Here is a 20361-nt window from a genome sequence, read left to right as displayed (position 1 = left end):
CACTGGAGTGCATGGCTTGCATTCCTATGATAGGCCCCAATAATTCTGCTAAACAAAAATTCAAAAACGATGACTGATTTCCTTTACTGTAGTTGTTTTTAGTAATTTTTTTTTTTACTTTCATCAGTTTTGGAAGTATTTCAGTGAGCTTTGTGCATTTTTCTTCTTTAATGAAAGGATACAAAAAAATTGTCTGCATCTGTAGTAATAGTAAAAGTAACAGTAATAAGGGGCTTCAGCTCTTATGCATTGGCACCATTAAGAAAAGTAAAAACAGTAAATGAACAAGGAATGAAGTGGACACAACAGATTTAACAGTCTGATCCATGTTTATTTGTAAGTATGCATAGCAGAAATAAGCGCGAAGGCACAGTATTTGGTTTTAAGTACTGGAGGTCTTTTGCTTCTGTTCATCTGAAAATTATTTCAGAAATATTTTAACAGCTAAAACAGAGGTCCTGGTGGGCACACAATACAGTTAAATTCTGAGACAAAAAAGAGGACCACTTACTGTAAACAGTGTGTATTCTACAGAAAGACTGCCATAAACATGACAAGGAATGTAAACAAGCCTGCCTCACAAGCCACAAACACACATCATCAACATCTACTTTGTGTCTGAGCAGCAGTAGGCACATTAGATGGTCAGCGAATGTTTAAATAAAGGCTATTAATGTTGTGTAATGACAAATTAAAACTCTGTATTACAATCTGAACCAGTTGTCCACAGAATGACACAGAAGGCACCTTTAAAAACTAAAAGCACTTTAAAAACGTTTAAAAGCAGAGAATTTGTATAAATCCTAACAGTTCTGATAAACGGAAAATGTGAACATGTGACAGATACTTCAGACACAGCAAGGGTTTAGACAGCAGTATATGTGAGAAAGAGTACACTCCTAACATCTTGAGTGAAAAATTCAGCATTTTTTTCTTAATCTCAAAATAAGGCACTTCTTATGAAATCAATCAAGTAAATTAAAAAAAAAAAACTTATTTTAAATGAAAGATCAACTCTCCCTGCATCTTTGGAACCACTTCCTTAAAGGATGTGTGTGTTTCAAAATAAATTGTGTACAATTTATTTAAATTACACATCTTTATGAGTCTGTAAAATACTGTTTTAATCTCGATTTAAGGCATTTAGTTCTTATTGTAACTGTGCTTCAGCAGCATATGACATTAAAATATTAATTATTCTATCTGGTACCAAATGAGTTTTTTTTATATATATATAAGTATTTACACTTAAAAAGGGCTTTAAAATGTTATATGACTGATTCAATTTCTTTTTTAGTACAACACTTTTTTCTCACATGTTGAAATCACAAGATGTTTTGGTTTGTCCTTATTTAAGTGCATGTAGCGTTCGTAAGTGCTGACAGTGCTCACAGATCTAAATTAATATCCCATTACTTCCCCTGAGCTTTAAAAAACTTCCCACCTTAGAAAGTTTGAGGGAAAAAAAGAGCAACTGTAAGCAGCAATTCTGCAGCACAACATTCCAGTACTGCTGTATTTTAAATGTAGGGGGAATATAAAAATCAACGACATAAAAAATCTGTTAGGTTTTTTTTCTTTTGAAAATACTTGGATGTAGATATTAGAACTAGGAAGCAGGATTAAAAGAGATGGGTGTAAGCCTGTTTAGTAACATGGATAGGCTTTCCTAACACTCCAAGTTGTAGAACTGAAGGGTCCATCTCAGTCCGTCTTCCACACCATATTCAGAACCTTGACCACTTCTTCATAGATGATAAAGACTATGGCAACATCCATACACACCCGACCCAAACGGGGGACAGTACCTTTGTAGAACCTGGATATATGGAGAGAGAATAATGTTATTTCAAGGGAATGATGTTCAATGGAATTTTTACCCTTTAGAAATACTGAAATTTAAAATGCTCATAAAAACCATTATTTTTAAGTTAACACAGGCAACATATTTCAAGAAAAAAAAAGGCTTCACCAGAACAGGACAAATACAAAGAGGTGTATTTGTATTGTAGTTTGATTTTTTTAGTCAGGAAAATATCTAGTTTGTTAAAATTTATACTATAGTCAGCTTATACAGGGAGCTTGTTTTGTTTTGGCCTCAATTCCTGCATTATGTTCGGGTGTCCAGTTCACTATAAATACACTCTATGGCTTAAAAAAAAAAGCAAGCCCTTCCCTATAAAATATGTTGCCTAGATGTCAGCATATGTTGCTCCAAACCCTTTATATGATACTAATTTGGCTTCGTAAGATCACAAATCTTAGATTTAAATGGTGTGCTATTAACAAACTGGTATGTCTCTTTTTCAGATTTAAAATTAAACAAGCATTCCTTGAAAGAATACATGTCACTCACCGCCTTGCATGTTAAAGTTTTAAACAAAGACCTCACATAATCAATTACCACTCCACCAGAGTATGTGTTGTGAATGACTCGTAAGACTTGAAATCCAGACGAATGTAAAATGTAACTGAAATATTGGAGAAGGCAGGGGCAGAGCTTGTGCCAGAGGATGGCACGCCCCCGGCCCCGGCCCACAAGGGCCCGGATAGAAGCCAGGACTTCAAGGCGCCCAGCCGCTACCACACCTGAGGAACTGGAGAAGGCGGGCCCTCCCATGATTGTACTCAGAGGAGCCCGGAGTATGGGCACAGATACAGGCTGCTTAACATCACCCATCATTCACATTTTTACAGAGGTTATTTGTATAGGTTGCCCCAGTCAGGATTATGTCATTGTTGCTAAAAACTTTACAAGACCGACTGACTTTTAGTCGGTGTAAAATATTGACTAAAATCTTGTGCTGCATAACTGGCTTTATTTTCATTCTTACATTTAACTTTATGACACACAAATTTACAAGTAGATCGCAGATATCTTCTCCAGGTGTATTTTGGGTAAAACTCGTCACCAACCGTCCACCAACGTCATCATCGGTCATTTGGCAACAGATTGCAAACTAGGTGGAGCATTTTTACAAACTAAGTTAACAAGAGTGGCACTATATACAAGCAAGCAAGGAAAAGCCACGTTACAAAAACTGGACTCATTTTGTTCGTTGTCCTGGAGATGAACCCGACATTTTTGTTGAATTCAGGCCCGCCGCCAAAACTGCCAGCCCAGTGGTACAGTGGTGATTCAGTGAGAAAGAGAAAAAAGCAGATACACTCCTGCTCAAAATCTAAAGACCAGTCAAAAAATTACAAGAATTTGCATTTTGCACTATTGGATCTTAAGAAGGTTCTAAGTAGAGCTTCACAGTGTTAAAAGAAGAAATCAGTGCAGGAGACAAGAACTTTTGAGCGGGGAATTTTCTGCAAACTGCATTTACACTCAAACATGATTTTTTCGGCTGATCAAAAGTTTAAGACCATAGTCTTTAAAAGCCAAAAGCTGTGCAAAAATCTGGATTCCATGTCATTTTCTGTCAAGTCTTTACACTGTCAAGACCTCCTGATGGCAAAAGCAAAAAAGCTCACTGACTTTAAACGTGGTAGGATTGTTGAGCTGCATAAGCAAGGCCTCTCACAACGTGCCATCGCTGCTGAGGTTGGACGCAGTAAGAGTAATTTTGCATTTTTTAAATGATCCTGAGGGTTATGGAAGAAAAAAGTCAAGTGGTAGACCCAAAAAATTTTTACCAAATGCCTGAGGAATAGAGGAGATGTGCTGGTGATCACTTTCAAGAACAAGAGAGATGAAATTGATGAGCAACACAATAAAGATCTGGAAAAAGGGTTGTGGATGACTGTGGTTGTGGAAGCTAGACTTAGACAAGAAGTGACTATTCATAAGCAGCAATATGTTTTTTTTTTACCAAGAAAGAGCACCACAGATGCCATCTTTGCTTTAAGGATGCTGATGGAACAGCACAGAGAGGGTCAGAAAGAACTTAATTGTGTCCTTGTGGATTTAGAAAAAGAATACGACAGGGTGCTAAGGAAGGAGCTGTGGTGTTGTATTAGGAAATCCAGAGTTGCAGAGAAGTATGTTAAAATGTTACAGGACATGTATAAGGACAGCATATCAGTGGTGAGGTACACTGTAGGAGAGACAGATAGCTTCAATGTGGAGGTGGGACTGCATCAAGGATTGGCTTTGAGCCCCTTCTTGCTTGATCTGGTGATGGACAGACTAACAGATGAGGTCAGGCAATGGTGAGAGCAGCTATGTTGTATTGTTTGGAGACAGTGGGACTGACAAAAAGACGAGACAGAACTGGAAGTGGCAGAACTGAAGATGTTGAGGTTTTCCTTGGGAGTGACAAGGAAGGATAGGATTAGGAATGAGATCATCAGAGGTACAGTGCAGGTTGAACAACTGAGAGAAAATGCTAGAGAGGCCAGACTGAGATGGTTTGGACATGTGCAGAGGAAGGAGAGTGGGTATATTGGTAGAAGGTTGTTAGAGATGCAGCAGCCAGGAAAAAGACAGAAGAAGGCCAAAAAGGAGACATATGGATGCAATTAGAGAGGACATGGAAGTAGTTGGAGTGAGGACGGAGGACGCAGAAGACAGAGTGAGAAGGAGGAGAATGACTCGCTGTGGTGAAAAGGGAACAGCCAAAAGAAAAAAGTTTTCAATTCCTTCAAAAACATTGTTCTTTCTTTTCTTATGCTACTTTAGTTTGTACTCAAGTTTATCTTTAATTTTCTATGCTACTTTTAGCTTTGAGTTATGCTTTTGCCGATTTATCTTTTAGCTAAGGTTTTGCTACTTTTAGGTAGCCTTTTGTTACTTTTGGTGCATTTAGCTAGCTACTGTTTTGCTAATTTTGGCTTTTAGCCAGTCTAGTTGTGTATGAAGGTTTTAGGTCGCTTTTTTTTGTACATTTAGCTAGCATTTTGCTAATTTTAGCTTTTAGGTAGTGTTCTGCTTTTTCACCTTAACTACCCAGTTCAGATTCTTCAGCAAACATCAGCAGTCATTTAGCTTTCAGCATTTACACCGTACTTTCCCAGAAAATGCAATTTATCTTGAAATTAAAGTTTTTACAGTTTTTTCTTTTTTTGCTATTATGACCACATGAATAAAAGCTGATATTTACTAAAATATACAATTTTCTTAGTTCCAGCATTTGATTATGTCACATATACAGTACTTTTTAAAATCAAAAATATAGACTATTTACACTCTATTTTCATTGAAATTTACAAAATTCTTTTTGTGACAATATTAAAGTTTTATTTACTGTGTTATCATTACTACTGCAAAATAGCCAAAATGGTAGGGAAAAACTGATAGCACACAAAAACATTTGATTTCAGATTTGCCTGCTGTTAATAAAGTCTAAAAATGTTTTCTTTCTGGACCCTTGATAAGTACTTACGCCATTGGTCCTTCATGCTTCATGATCTGAACAGCGCAGTCCATAGTGCTTTTGTACTTGTGAGCTTCAAGACCCTGTAGATTGACCCAGATGTTAGTAACAAAACTTCAAGCTGAGTTTTGAGAAAACATTTTAGTAAACTAACCTGCATCCTGGTCTTGATGACATCCAGCGGAGTGTTCCCAAACACGCTGGCAGCACCGGCAACAGCTCCAAACAGCCCAGTTATCAAAGGGTTTATGGTTTTGTAGGGTTCATCACCTCAAAGAGAAAAACAAAATAGGAATTTTATGGTCTTCCTTTTAGGAATTTTTAGTTTTTAATTATAGAAGTGTATACACTCTTGTACCTTTGTACCAGTTTCTCAAGGAGGTCATGACGTAGAAGCGAATGGCCTGGTTGGAACCTTGTTTCAATACCGTGGCAGTCAGACCCTGATAGGTCCCCTTCAGTCCTAAAGATACAACAACACAGAAGTATACCACAAGAGTAACCAGAACCTCCTTTATTCATAAAGTCAGAGAGAAGAAGAAAGATATTATCACCCACCACCAAGAAATCTGGGTTGAATAGTGATTTTTTTTTTGTTTGTTTTGTTTTCTTTTTTTTCCTTCTTCTTCCTGCTCTCGGCGAACATGAACGCTTTTTTCTTTTACCCCCTCTCGAACCAGGGACACTCCTTTCAGGATCAAAATGTTCATATTTTGGACCAAGAAGACAGATGGTTTGAGAGGGGGGTAAAAGAAGACATTTATGTCAAAAAGGAGAAACCAACATTAAACAGAGGAGGAGGTCTCAGATTTCAGCTTTCAAAAACATATAATGGAGCTTTAGGCCTGATCCCCAGTCAGTTTCACTCCAATCAACACCTGCACTCATGTGACCAGAGGGGCCCATCAGTGAGTCAGACAAACAATGACCCTAACGAGCCTCTATTGTTAGGAGAGTGAGAACAATTTGCAAGCAATCCAGCTTACATCACATCTCAGCTTTAAAAGCTCAACTCCACACTCTCTATTTCTGAATTGAGAAAGCTCCTCGGATGAGAAGCTAAACTTCTTCAGCTACAGAATAGAAGTCCAGTTGTTTTTTGTTTTTTAACTTTTTTGAATTTACCATGGCCTGGATGACTGAGAATCTACACCAGCAAATCGACATTGGAGAAGTTACTGTTTCAGCCCGGCGGAAGTGACCACATTAATTTGGCTGTTTGGATTCACCATTGAGATGTACCAGTGACACTCTTAAGACTAACTTGAAATTATGACGTCAGCCTGACCTAAACAATTTTGATACCTGAATCTGGCTCCACCAAGTCAGCCTTGGAAGGCTGGCTATTTCAAAATTCTCCTGGATGTTATGTAAACTTGACTCTTCTCCCATCAGTTCGCTTCCCTCCCTCAGGAAACCTGTGGATCTGTGACAGCTACCCTCCCAAGGCCGGCCGATAAAACTTTCCATCACTATCAGGACTGGTGAGGCATCTGGAACAGTATTTGTGGGCATTCCTCACCTCTCAACGCCTTCCCTGGCACCCTTTATATTGCTCCCTCCTTTTTTCTTTTGTCTATATTGCTCCCTCCTTTTTTTTCTCCCTTTCATTAGCATAGTTGAATTAGCTGAAACTTTTGTTGAATTAGAATTAGCAAAGGAATAGTTTATCTTAGTCTGTTCCACTGAGGTTCTTAAATTGTAGTTTAGTTTAAGTTAGCTTATTATATCTTAGATTGTTTTTCCTCAGTTTATTTTAGTATGACTTAGTCAATTTTATCCTGCCTTTACTTGTTTAAACGTATTTTAGAGTTTGCTTGGCTGAGCTTATTTCATATTTTAGTTTAGCCTGATAAATTTATTTATCTGTTTTAGCCTTCTGACACTTTTAGTTGGCCTTTTATTAAATTGTTTCTAACTCTTAGTTAGCCTTTGGTACTCTAATGCCCCTTTTCCACCAGCTCTAAAGGTCCCGGCTCCACTCTACACGGCTTGCTTTGCACGTGTTTCCACCGGCATTTTTTCGAGGCCAGTCCCTCCTTTTTTGGTCTCTGCTTCAGAGTAGGGCCAACCAGGTTGGCCCTGCTTTCGTGTGTGGTGCAAGCTTAGCTCCTGTTCACTCATTGGTCATTGGTTACCTTGAGTTTTGATAATCTCCCTCACACCATGGAAAAATCCTTTGTACTTCGGGTTTGCTGAAGTTTGATCATGAATAAATTTAACCTAAAACAAAATGATATTAAAGATTAATGAACATGAGTAAAACGTTTTCACAATCACAGAAAGATAATTCAACTATCAAATCCAGACATTTTCAGAAGTTGTTTTGGGTGTGGTCAAAGCCTTCCAATTGTTACTTTTACTACAGGACTAGAAAACATCTACATCTTGAGATTAGATACCATTCTGCATGTCTAAGCATGGGAGATTGAAAGGTAATTTTTAAAAGGAAATTTCATGGTAAAGCATAACAAGAATCTTCTGAGACGGGGATGTTCACGCATCACTTAGAAACATCTTTTGTTTCTGACACATCCAAGTTCAACAATAACCTAGAAATATAACATGTATCGAATAAAAAATCTAAAAACCCAAGAAAAGTTTAGGATTAACAGATGTTTTGTACCTTAATGGTTTCCATAGGACAGACTACAACCACAGCTTCTGCAACTCCAGCTCCGAGGCCGCAGAGGAATCCTCTCTTGCTGTCCAGCTTTCCGCTCTCATCTCGCATTTTATTGCTGAGAAACTCAAACATCCCAAACCTGTCAAATCAGAGAGAACAGAAACTGCCAACACAAACAAACAAACTCTGAAAGGTGCTCATTGCAATGTCATGAAGACCAGAAGAATTTATAACCTACATGTGACCCTTTTCTGTCCTCTGCCAAGGACTTCATGTTTTAGGTTGTGTCTGTTGGTTTGTTTGCCTGTCTCTTAGCAAGATCACTTAAAAACCAATGAACAAATTTCAATAAATTTCTCAAGAAATATTGGGGTTGTCACTAAAAACAATGGATTAAATTTGAATGGTGATCCAAATTTTGATTCGGATCGCACTATTTTTTAATTACATTGTGCCTTGGCAGAGGTTTGCGCTTTCTGAGTACTTCTAGTCTGTGTATGTTTTGCTCTGACTGCAAAAACAGAGGATTCTATACTTTTTAAAGTGTACATTTTCACAAAACTGGATTTTGAATTAAAACGTGAAGTGATTTTAATCAAACAGAATTTTAACTTCTAACTTCCCAGGAGGGAGAGCCACACTAACAGAGTTCACAAACCTTCAGATAAAGAGTTTTTATTTATTTATTTTTTTGTATAAAATTATAATTACATCAAACTACAATTGATAGACTTTAGAGTTATTCAAACTGAAAGCTATCGGAAGAAAGCTGGAGTTTGGCACAAAATACATTGAACCTGGCTAAACCTTGATATTTTCTATAAAAATATCTGGTCAAAACTTAATATGATAGGACTTAATATGATATTTAAAGAGTTTTAAAGTGAATAAATATGACACACACAAATGGTAGAGTACAGAAGAAGAAGAGAGACACCTTCTTTTCTCTCCAGACTAAATTGAAAATACTTTAGGCTGAGTGCTGCAATAAAACTAAAACTCATAGTAGATCTTTGTAGATCAATCTCTCTTAAAAGTGACAGCTTTCAGATTTTTCAGTATTAAAATTTACAATAGAATATGTTTGGCATATACGTATGTGTTTAAACGGTGCCTCTATTTGTTAAGGTGTGTGTACATCTGATCCTGTCAAAACCTGCCTTAGCCATGAACTCACTCGCACACCATTATGATTATGTTTTTAAATATAATTGTGTACTAGCTCTTGTTGTTTCTTGTTCTAAATAAAATCAATGTTAGGATACATAACACAGCATTTTGAAATGATTTAGCTATTAGGCAACCTGCTGATACTAATGATGAGCAGTTAACATGACATCAGTAGCATTGCAACAATACAGTAGCATAACAAAAGCAAGTTATAGAAGTTACGCAGTTCTACAAGATGTCCAGATGGAGAAAAATCCAACTGAATGGTATGAACTTATGGTTGTGTTTCCAAATTGTCTGCAGCCTATGTATATAATACACATTCTTCCAGAATCCACCTACTGGATGTCAAGGTTTAGCAAAAAGCCCTTTAGGAATTTATATTGCTGATGCAAAACTATGTCACCTTTACTGCCAAGCGCCAAAGCAGAAGTGGCAATAAAATTTTTGCCTGTGTGTGCATGTGAGTGTCTGTTTGTCTGCAGCATTATAAAAAAATATTTAATGAACCACTGGGTGGATTTTAATGAAACTCTCAGAGAGTAATCATTGAATGTACAGCAGCAACTGATTAAGGTCCAGTCCCAATACTCTCACTTCCACCCTTGTTCCACCCTTGTGTTCTTCAAATGTGCATTCATGCTGAAGGGTTTGAGTGCGTAGTGTGTCCCAATTCTCAGGAGTGGTCTTTAACCCGCCCCCTTTGTGTAATACATCCGCCCTCTGGCTAAGCTCACATCCAGGCAGACTTCAGCGAAGTATTTACCCACAGTTCATCGCTACATGTGAAGTTTTGAATTAAAAGGCAGAAATATGGCATTGGTGACAGAGCAAGCTGCATCTGTCACAAAAAAAGCAGTTTTCAAATGTAAAGTATTGAAATAATTATTATTTCACTCTATTGTACATGTGTGAATACTATCAAACTTTGCTCAGTATTCAACAAGTCATAACAAAACACATTTGAACAGCCAAATATCTCATGCAATGACTTTGGAAAGCAAAAATATCTATACAGTCCTTTTAAAATCGTACTGGCACCTTCTTAAAATGCATGTGGTACTATCATTTTTAGCAGGACATCTGCCAAAACAGTGACCGATCCTGCCATGTTGGATGTCGCAGTTACAACGCAGAGGCGTAAGTCGATGACGTAACCCGTCCTGTCCCAATTCTCCAATTTTTGCATGCTTGTAATCTGCGCACATATCCCTTATGTGCACTTTGACTGAGTACACACTTCATAGAGGGGCGTAGGGTGTAGTGCAAGTATTGGGACCGGGCCTAACTTTCTGACTCAACCCCAGATGGCTGCAACAGTAAAGCAACCTTATCAAACTCAGAAATGGCTATAACTCTGACAATTGTATAACTTGAATTCTGTTTGTCTGGAACCATGATTTTGCTCACTTGCTGGTGTGTTTGGGGTTACTGTCTTGTTGAAACACCCATTTCAAGGGTATTTCCTCTTCATTATATGGCAACATGACTTCTTTCAGTTTTCTGATGTACTCAAAATGATCCATGATCCCTGGTATGCGATTAATAGGACCAATGCCATAGTACGAGAACCATCCCCATAACATGATGCTTGCACTACCATGTTTCACCATCTTCACTGTGTACTGTGGCTTGAATTCAGTGTTTGCAGGATGTCTCACGAACTGTCTGTGGCCCTTAGACCCAAAAAGAACAATCTTACTCTCATCAGTCCACCAAATATTATGCCAATTTTTTAAGGCCAGTCAATGTATTCTTTGGCAAATTGTAACCGCTTCAGCACATGTATTTTTTTTTAACAATGGGACTTTGCAAGGGCTTCTTGCTGGTAGCTTGGCTTCACATAGATGTTGTTTGATTGTTACAGTACTCACAGGCAATCTTAGATCTTCTTTGATCCTTCTGGAGCTGATCATTGACTGAGCCGTTGCCATTTTGGTTATTCTCCGATTCATTCGGATAGTCATTTTTCATTTTATTACTTGCCTTTCTGGTTTTGGCTGCCATTTTAAAGCGTTTTAGCTGAACAAGCTATCATTTTCTGTTCTTCTTTATAGGTTTTCCCCACTTTTATTAACTTTTAAATCAAAGAACGCTCTTATTCTGAACAGTGTCTTGAACAACCCATTGTATTCTGTTTTTCAAGGACAAATGCACAGCCAGCATATGCAGCGTCAGTTGCCTTGATCCTTAAATAAGGGCCACCTGTTTAACACCTATTTTTTCACATAATCAATGACCTCACTAATTGAACATGGCACTGCTGTTTTTTTGAACACACTCCTTTCAGTAAAAGATTCAGTTTCACAGAATCAGCAGCATGCACGTCATGCCTGTTGGTTTTCTATACCTCTACTAAACCTTCTAGAAACTTACTTGCAGTGTAGAAGTTGAAATTCTAACAAAAACAAAGATTTGTCTTGCTAGTGATATGGTACTGCTATTATTTTGAACACAACTGTATATATAGCAATTTTTTGATGTGATAGTAGCTGAGGGTCAAATATTTCACAAGATCTTGCATTACAACCTTTTATGTGGTTTGATCAAAATGGCCATAGCTCCATCATTTCTCATCATAAGACGATCTTAGTCTAAAAAGCTGCCATGAAAGCTGGCGGGCAATATGTATTCTGCAGGGAAAGTTTAGCCTTTATTTCTGAGTGTTTGATTGTGAGGCTTCAATACCTGACAGCTGCTTTGGGTATAGATCCATACAGCAGAGAGCTCAGACCTCTGTAGAGTCCCCTCACCCCATGACTGCTCACTGTCTGCTTCACACAGTCCACTGTATGGAGAGAGAAAAACTACGTAAATTGATGTCACTGGTTTAAAAATAAGAACTCCTGCTACAACAAATAATGATTAAAAGACTTATAGATTTTTTAAAGGTTTCAGCAAACAAACAAGATCTGTGCCGAAGTTAAAAAGTCAAAGGCCATCTTCTTACGTAAATACGCTTAGGCTCGCTTGTTTGTTGATATTTCAGGGTTAATGAAGATAAAAATAAAGTGATTATTAGAAGATGAAGTTGTTTAAACTCTCAGTTTAGTTTACATATTTTTTTGTATTTTTTGTGACAGTTATTGTAAACCAGTGTATGTAGTGAGTTGCTAATGGTAACTATTTTTGATATATTTGATATTATTGTTTAATATTGTGATGACATCAGCATTTGTAATATACCGACATTGTGATGACGATAACTTTCAATATATTCTGCAGCACTATCTACAACCCTTCTTGCTGTTGTAGGGACATCAAACTCTTCTCAATTTTGCTTTTTCTTTTATATAGTGCCCTGAGATAACTTTTGTTGTTAATGAGCACTGTATAAATAAACTAGCATACAGGGTCATAGGTGGAACATGGCGGCAGTGTATCGAGGTCCTGTGTGGAACACAGTGGCAGTTTCTAGGTACTGGGTGGAGTGTGTTGGCGCGACCGCCATGCTTCACCCATGACACTGATGGGCTTCCAACATGTTGTAACATGTTGGAAGCCCATCAGTGTCATGGGTAGAGCATGGTGGAGCATGGTGGTCGCGTAGGCAACCACTGTGATTGTGACGTTGTCATGGAAACAATCTCATGTCATGGAACTGAGTAGGTTATATCATATGAGTGTAGTGGGATGTCTGACAGTAATTTTTTTTTGTATTTCTACATATGTAAAAAATGCAGTATATTGTTTTAGGATCACAGATGATAGTGTTAAAAAAGTTTGACTGGGAAGTCAAAACTCACCGATTCCTCTGTATTTAGGAGGATTTGCTTTTTCATCCAGTTGCAGCTGTGTTTTAACGTACTCTGTGGGAAAGGTGATGCAGATCTCTATACCTCCTGCAATTCCACCTGAAAGAACAGAAAAAAAAGTTTTATTCATTCAATCAGCATATAAAGCCTACACAACTGAGTGTTCCCAAACTGGTCAATTTATACAGGCACAAAGAACCCATCCTCATTAAGGATGTCACATTAAAGAAATTCTGTTCCTCAACCCTGAACCAAGTCAATCAAAATGGACTAACTATTACTTAGATTGCATGTCAGAACTGAAATAATAAACTTGCCATTTGGATCCTTTTGGACTTTCCTATTAAAGATTTTTTTATTGTTATTTTCTTTTTATTTATCTTATTATTTCTGTTATTTACAAAAATAATTACACAGAAAATGAAAGGAGCAGTATCTCACAGAGAAGGAACTGCTGGAGACTAATCGGTGAGCAACATTCACACAGGAGTTTTCAAAACATTTATGAGGTTCTCAATTTCTTTGCATGAGTTGTAGAGGCTGGGAATTCTGTCACTTAAATTTTAAACATGTTTCAAATATTTGTGCAGCAAATTTTCTCTTAAGATCACAGATTTATCATGGACACCTCCAACCCATCTAAGGAACTCTAGAGCTGTATTTTGTTACCTGCAGGGAGCTCTCCTCTGAAAGAAAATGTAAAAAATACACTGATGGTAAATAATAATTATTTAAAAACAAGTCTGCCTGTGTTAATAAAAATGTATTTACAAAACAATGTGTTGTAAAACTGGAACATCTAAAATAATTATCTCCTATAATAGTAAACAGTATTTGTTCATGACACTGAACACCGCATTGGAACATGTGACTGTGTTGCTGACTATCAGGGCAATCTCCTATTGACTGATGTTGCAAAATAAGTAAGGTGTAAATACTTACTTAAATACTACAGCTCTAATCATCAATGATTAGAGCTGAGTAATGTGTGTCTGCAAGAATATGCTAATTAGAAATGTGTTTTTTGTTTTATTTTGTTTACTTTTAATGCTGCTGTTATCTTGTTGCTAGAGACATTGATCATAATAAATCAAAACACACCTTGATCTGGGATGCTGATTCAATACCTGAGACCAGTCAGCTGAGAGACAGTGTTGGTGGACAAAGATGTCCTTACACATAGATCATATTAGCTTGGTGACTACTTTTTCTGCTAGCTCACAGTTTTATTAGCAATGTTTCAACTTTGACTCCCATGTTCAGCATCTGTACTGACTCACAGGTCAAACACACAATAGAGACTTATCAACCCCACTTTGGAAAACACTGTGTGAAAAGGACTCAACATTAAACAGCCTCATCAAACATCTGAAAACACAAGAAAACTTACAAAAATATAAGGAGTCCTGGGAAAAATAAAGCCTACTCTCAGTAATGGTTTTCTGTAGGACCGTGTCAGTCTCTCCCATGGTTGTGGAGGTGTTTTGGCCCACTCTTCTTTCCAATGTTGATTCAGTTCATTGAGATTTGCAGACATTGGTTTTTGCTCAGCTCTCTGAAGATCCCACCACAGCATTTCACTTGGGTCGAGGTTCTTTGACTGGGCCATTGCAGAAGCTTGATTCTTTTTTTTTTAACTATTCTTTTGTAGATTAGCTGCTGTTTGGGATTATTGTTCTGTTGCATCATGACCCTGTTTAATCAAGCTGCAGATGTTGGACAGATGGCCTCACGTTTGACTCTAGAATCTTTTGGTCTACAGAAGAGTTCATGGTCAACTCAATTACTGCAAGGTGCTTAGGTCCCAAACTATTAGGCCTCCACCTCTGTGCTGACAGCTCGGATGAGATGTTTGTGCTGATGTGCAGTTGTGCATTCTGCATAAACATCTGTCCTTTGGTCTTATTTTGTTCCAGAAGTCTTGTGGTTCATTAAGATGAACCATGTTCCTTTTAAAAAGAAGAGTCTTTCTTCTGAAACCCTTCCAAACATGCCAAACTTGTTCAGTCTTTTTTAAATGTCCTGCCATGACCTTTACCTTGAACCTACTAAGAAAAAAACTCCTGCTTTTCTAGAAGTGCTCCCACTGGTGAGGATCAGTTAATCAACACATTTGATTAGCAGCTCCTGGCTGATACTGAACTTCTGAAATCCTGTGGAAGCAGCAAAAGTGGACTTAGTTTTTCTCTAGCAGCTTAAAAAATTGATTTATTTTAAATAAATAATAACATGAATAAACAATGTGTGTTTTTGTTCACTTGATATTAAATTTGAGTAGTTTTAGAACCTGGTAAAGATCAGATCGCTTTTATTAGGTCCTGACACACAAAAAATGGAATTGGAAGAGGACTTTCTTCTTCCCAGGACCATGTCTATGACTGTTTAAACACACACACACACACAGAGTACTATTCTTTCATTTGAATAAGAACTAACATTTAGTTTAAAATAGTTTCACCAGTTTGAGTGTCACAGTGTGCTGCATAACTACATGATGAAAACGTCACCCAGAAAGAAAAGAAAAGACACTAACATAAAAACAGGCACAAGGCAGGAAGAAATCTAAATCTAATCAAATGTTTGTGGTGAGTTTGAGGGAAAGAAAGAAAAATTGTTTGTGAACTGCATATTAACCATGTCGGTTATAAACCATGTAAGGTGAAGAACAGTTCCACCTTAAATTTATGGCTGTCATGCATCTGCTGTTGACCTGCAAACAGGCAGCCTGCATCTGATTGGCTCAGCTAACCTGGGTTTGATTGTGTCAACAGATACTCCCCTTGGCCCTGCTCCCAGAGCTCAGGGTTTGTAGGACTGACAGGGATCATTCTTTTGACACAAGTACTAAGTGCAAGAACACAAAGGTTCAGTCCTTCAGAGGAGACAACTCACTTTTATTCAAGTCTGCTTCTACTGAACAACACGTGGGCCTCTAGTTTAAGGGACAGACTGATGATTATTGAAGTGACGTTCAATAGTTAATACCTTATCAGCCATGATAAGCGCATGAGGTCCACTTTTGCTTATCATTTGTTTAGTCAGTCTGTTTTCTCAACTGAACAACATTCTCGTTACTGTGTGAATGTATGTGTGTTTTGTCCACCAGGACTTCAGGAAATGTTTAACCTGACTAGATGTGCTGATCAGGCAGAAGCGTTGAGGTTTAACATCAGCTAATGTAGCATTCTTTTACAGTGGTATGTTGTTTTTCAGAATACCGGTAACTATGAAACTATGAAAATGAACCCTTGTTTGGATAGCTGTTAGCCTAGCCTGAATGAAGACCTTTGCTTCTTTCTCCATAGTCTGTGCTCCAGGACTGATGTTACAGCTGATAAGGTACAAACTATTAATAACTATTTGACAGACAGAACATCACTTCAAAAATCACCAAACTATCCCTTTAAATTCATTTTTGTAAGTGTCACAAAACATTGCTTATTGATGCTTTTAACATGCATTTCCAAAATGTCATGCAGAGAAATCCAACACAGCAGTGGCTTGATCAAACACAAATAAATTGGGAGTTTTATGCACAAACAATTACAATATTGAGCTTTACGTGCATATTGAAAGGCAGGTCTGAATATGGACAGTGCTATCACAGCACACCCAGGCATGTTTTTATTCAGAAGGTGTACCTACAAATTAAAGCACAGTGCATGATGATCACCAGTAGACAGGACTCAGTACCTGCAGGGAGTCGCCATATTCAAGCTGGGGAAAGATTAAAAAAAGGACAGTTTATCTAGTTCAGTTGATATGTAAACATTTAAACTATATATGTAATAAGCTATGTAAAAATACTTCCATCAATGTCAAAAATATAACACGCAAAAAAGTAAAAACAGCCTGTAGCGCTTATATATTACAACCAAACACAATTTGCAGTGTAATATTTATTCCCCTTTATCATTATTACCCACAGACAAAAGGAGAATAATGTTTTTGCCTATGATGGTTTGTGTAAGGTCTTAAAAAAAAATCCCCAAATTACTACAACTCACTTTATAAAATGTCTTTAAATTTGTTGTGGTAAGAGCTGAGACTGATCTCCAACTAAAAGCATGCATACAGCTGACTCAAATATATTTTTTCAGTACGAGATATTTCTGAGTTTTATTTTACAGACTAAGAGAGTAGATACCAGTAACAAATACAGTTCAAATCACTTCCTCTCACACACACAGACGCATGCAAAGTCAACATAAAGAATACTTTAAAGGTGAACTGAAATGTTTTTCAGCCAACATAAGTTGAAAGAAAATCATAAAATATATTTATTGTAAAATTTTCAAAAAAATTAAAATTATACTTTTTTTTTTTAAAATACTGAACATTTAAAAAAAAAAAAGACTCGGGTGTTTTCGGCATTGTACAAAACCCCCTGATATATGACATCCACAGAGCTGCTGAGGTTCACTAGCATTCAGTTATTCATCAGTAAGTGGATGAATACTGGTACAACATAGTTCAGTATGTTGGAATTAATTGTTTGAGACGACCAGAAAATACCACTGGAGTTTCATTGTTTGGCTTTCCAAAAGGAAAAAAAAAAAATCATCAGATTTGGATCCATAATCTCCAATGTAGGAATTACTATCAGAACTCGGGTTCGAGCCACTTCAAAGAAGAGTTCTGCAAGCTCTGACCCTTGTTAATGCAGTGGACTAGCTTCATGCCAAAGAAGCAGGCCCAACTATTTTTTTAATTTTAAAAGAAAGGCGAATGGAGAGTAGGATGTCACCAAAGAGAAGGAGAGGAGATATGTCATAAAGGTATGAGCTGCCTACAGGCCGACAGCCTGAGATCAGTTTGTGATTCAGAGCAATTTTTATATTGCTGAAAAAATATAGACAATCCATGTGTGATTAAACAAATGCCATAGTCTGAAATTGCTGTTGATTGGTTTACTCTGGTGTGAAACTGCATGAACGTTACATTGTTACTCTCAAGCACGCTAACGTTTTTAAACGAGTTAGCATCCAGTTAGCATTGGGTTAGCTTTGAGTTAGCAACGATAGCTCTCTTCTGTCAGTGTTATTGATTTGAAGTGTCATGTACTGATGTTGTGACAATATCTGCAGGTATTTGGGTCTCATCGTTCCACGTTCCTAACTCAGTTGCTATGTGTGTTGTTTTGTCGGCCATGATGGTCCTGGTGGTCATCAGAATCTGAATCTGAAGAGTTTTCATCTGAGTCAGGAGATCCAGCTTTCAGTTCAGGTTCATACTGATATAGTTGTACATCCATTACTCCTGCAAAGTCTACAGTAGCAGCTTTCTTGGTTCTTCACTGTGCCCGGCCAGGGCACAGTGAAGAACCAAGTCACGTTCCTCCATCTAACTCTGTCTTCTATGCCCTCTGTCCTGACTCAATGTCCTCTCTAACTGCATCCATAGATCTGCTCTTTGGCCTACCTCTTCGTTGTTGTTGTTGATGATTCTAATCCTATCCATCCTTGTCACTTCCAAGGAGAACCTCAACATCTTCAGCTCTGCCACTTCCAGTTCTGTCTCCTGTCTTTTTGTCAGTCCCACTGTCTCCACACTATACAACATAGTTGCTCTCACCACTGTCTTGTAAACCTTTCATTTGCTGCCACCCTTTTGTCACAAATACCTCCTGAAAATTGTCTTCATCCACTCCATCCTGCCTGGACTCTCTTCTTCATCTCTTTACCACACTCCCCATTTTCCTGGACAAAAGTCATGGCTGTATGTCCTGAACAAGCAGAAAGTTTTGAAACAGCTAAAAGTTAGAGAGAGAAGAAAGTATTAACAAGGAAACTGACTCAGCATTCACACTGTTGTGTTTATTTCATATTTTTTCTTTTGTCAAGTTTTTACAAACAAATCATCTCCTGTTGCAGTAAATTGTCATATGTTGGTAGTTCCCTATTCTCTGAGAACCCACCTCTGTCAGAATTAATACAACATGTTTTATCCCTGCTTGTTCTTCTTCCATGGACCACAGTCCTCAGACCAGTTTGATGAAGATCCTTCCTAACACCAGGGGAAAACAGAACCCAGGTGGGTGGGTTGGGATCTGGGATGTGTGCAAGCTTAGCAGAGTGCTTAGTCACTTTGACTTCTGACAGTGAGGATAAACTCTGACTCATCTGATTACAGCGTAATCTACAGCGTATTCACTTTTGGAGCCTCCACAGCCAACTGACCTTAACAAGCACAAAAATATAACTCAGACTGTTTTACAGCTAACATTTTGTGTATTAGTAGCTGAGAGTTATACCTAACACAAACTCTGGGCATGACATCTCACAACATCATATGGTCATCTATAATCGTATTTTAAGGTTTGATGAAAACGGCTGCAACTCCTTCATTTCTCATCATAAGATGATCTGAGTCTAAGACTCTGAGATGAAAGGTGAGAGGCAACATGCATTCCTTCAGGGCCTTTCATGTTTAAATGGGATCAGAATTAGATTTCCACACGAAGCTGTTTGTACCCATACTGATGATGCAATAATGATTGCTTTCTGCTGAGCTGTGTCGACTCTGATCATCTGTCAATGATTGACTAAAGAGGCAAAAGGTGAAACAGGTTGGTGCTGCAGTCCAAGTCACAGTTTAAACACGTTTCCTGACACTACAAGACGGATCACAGATTTTAGAGTCTTAAATTAAATTTACATATATAATATTATCTAAAATTATAAAACAAAAACAATCAGACCAATTCTCTATTTGGCTTTTTTTTAAGTTTCCCTAATTAAAGCCAAGGACTTTGGCCAAACTGACCCTGAACCAAGGACTGAGCCGATCCCGTTACAAGGATTTGTAGAAAAACTGTGGCACCTTTTTAACTGTAATTTAATATCCATTTATAAAATACCAAAAAAAGTGTAAGATTTTAATTCTTCATGTATTTACCCCAGTTTACTCGTTCACAATAATAAAGTTGTGTAGCAGCAGAGAAATCTTCTGAGTGGAGTTTTCTTTCAAACAGAAACAAGCCATCCTATTATCTTTCAGACTGATCACAATGTAGCTTGTGGAATGACAAAGTGTCAGACCTGAAACTTGGCCCCCTCAGAGTTCTTAGACCCCCAGATCCCTCAACTGCCTCTGGACTATAGGTGTGCGATATTGTAAAATTTGGTACTGATCCACTACCAATTAAATGCAGAGCCAGCACTGGCCCCCCCACTTTCCGGCCCTGCCAGTGCGCTGCGTGCCTCTGTGTTTATATAGAGACATAAGCACAAATAAAACCTACAGCATTGAGATCTTGGTCATTCAAAACCCAGCTATCGATTCGAAATCGATGGTTACCACGTTTTAAGGTAAGGGACCAATGTCAAATGCAATGGCTGAGCGGAGCTTCTCTAGCCTCCGTCGACTAAAAACCTCACTCCGGTCAACAATGACAGAACAGTGGCTTAATCACCTTCTGTTTCTGCATATACACAAAGACTTAACTGATAACATGGACCTCAGCAAAGTCTGCCGCAGCTTCTGCTTC

The 20361-nt window shown here is 37.8% G+C and overlaps 1 protein-coding gene across 3 annotated transcripts in view; it reads right to left on the bottom strand.

Annotated features, from left to right (window-relative positions):
• Positions 1 to 310: 310 nt before the first annotated feature.
• The window catches only part of slc25a1b (slc25a1 solute carrier family 25 member 1b), a 22225-nt gene continuing 2174 nt past the window's right edge, over positions 311 to 20361 (bottom strand). Inside the window, exons 2-11 of one of the 3 annotated variants that reach the window (XM_025010299.2) lie at positions 18496 to 18597; positions 16518 to 16589; positions 12864 to 12971; positions 11806 to 11905; positions 7948 to 8086; positions 7460 to 7544; positions 5680 to 5784; positions 5476 to 5591; positions 5331 to 5404; positions 311 to 1819 (exon numbers count right to left, since the gene is read on the bottom strand). In XM_025010299.2, the coding sequence (XP_024866067.1) occupies positions 1705 to 1819; positions 5331 to 5404; positions 5476 to 5591; positions 5680 to 5784; positions 7460 to 7544; positions 7948 to 8086; positions 11806 to 11905; positions 12864 to 12971; positions 16518 to 16536 (861 nt within the window). In that variant the 5' untranslated portion in view covers positions 16537 to 16589; positions 18496 to 18597 and the 3' untranslated portion in view covers positions 311 to 1704. The remainder of the gene's footprint in view (positions 1820 to 5330; positions 5405 to 5475; positions 5592 to 5679; positions 5785 to 7459; positions 7545 to 7947; positions 8087 to 11805; positions 11906 to 12863; positions 12972 to 16517; positions 16590 to 18495; positions 18598 to 20361) is intronic. The other 2 variants (XM_017435059.3, XM_017435058.3) reach the window with 2 other exon arrangements.

Source organism: Kryptolebias marmoratus, linkage group LG14 (assembly GCF_001649575.2).
Source record: "Kryptolebias marmoratus isolate JLee-2015 linkage group LG14, ASM164957v2, whole genome shotgun sequence".
Taxonomy (NCBI): Eukaryota; Metazoa; Chordata; class Actinopteri; order Cyprinodontiformes; family Rivulidae; genus Kryptolebias; species Kryptolebias marmoratus.
Note: the sequence above shows the minus strand (reverse complement) of the source record. Positions and strands in the feature narration are given on the sequence as shown.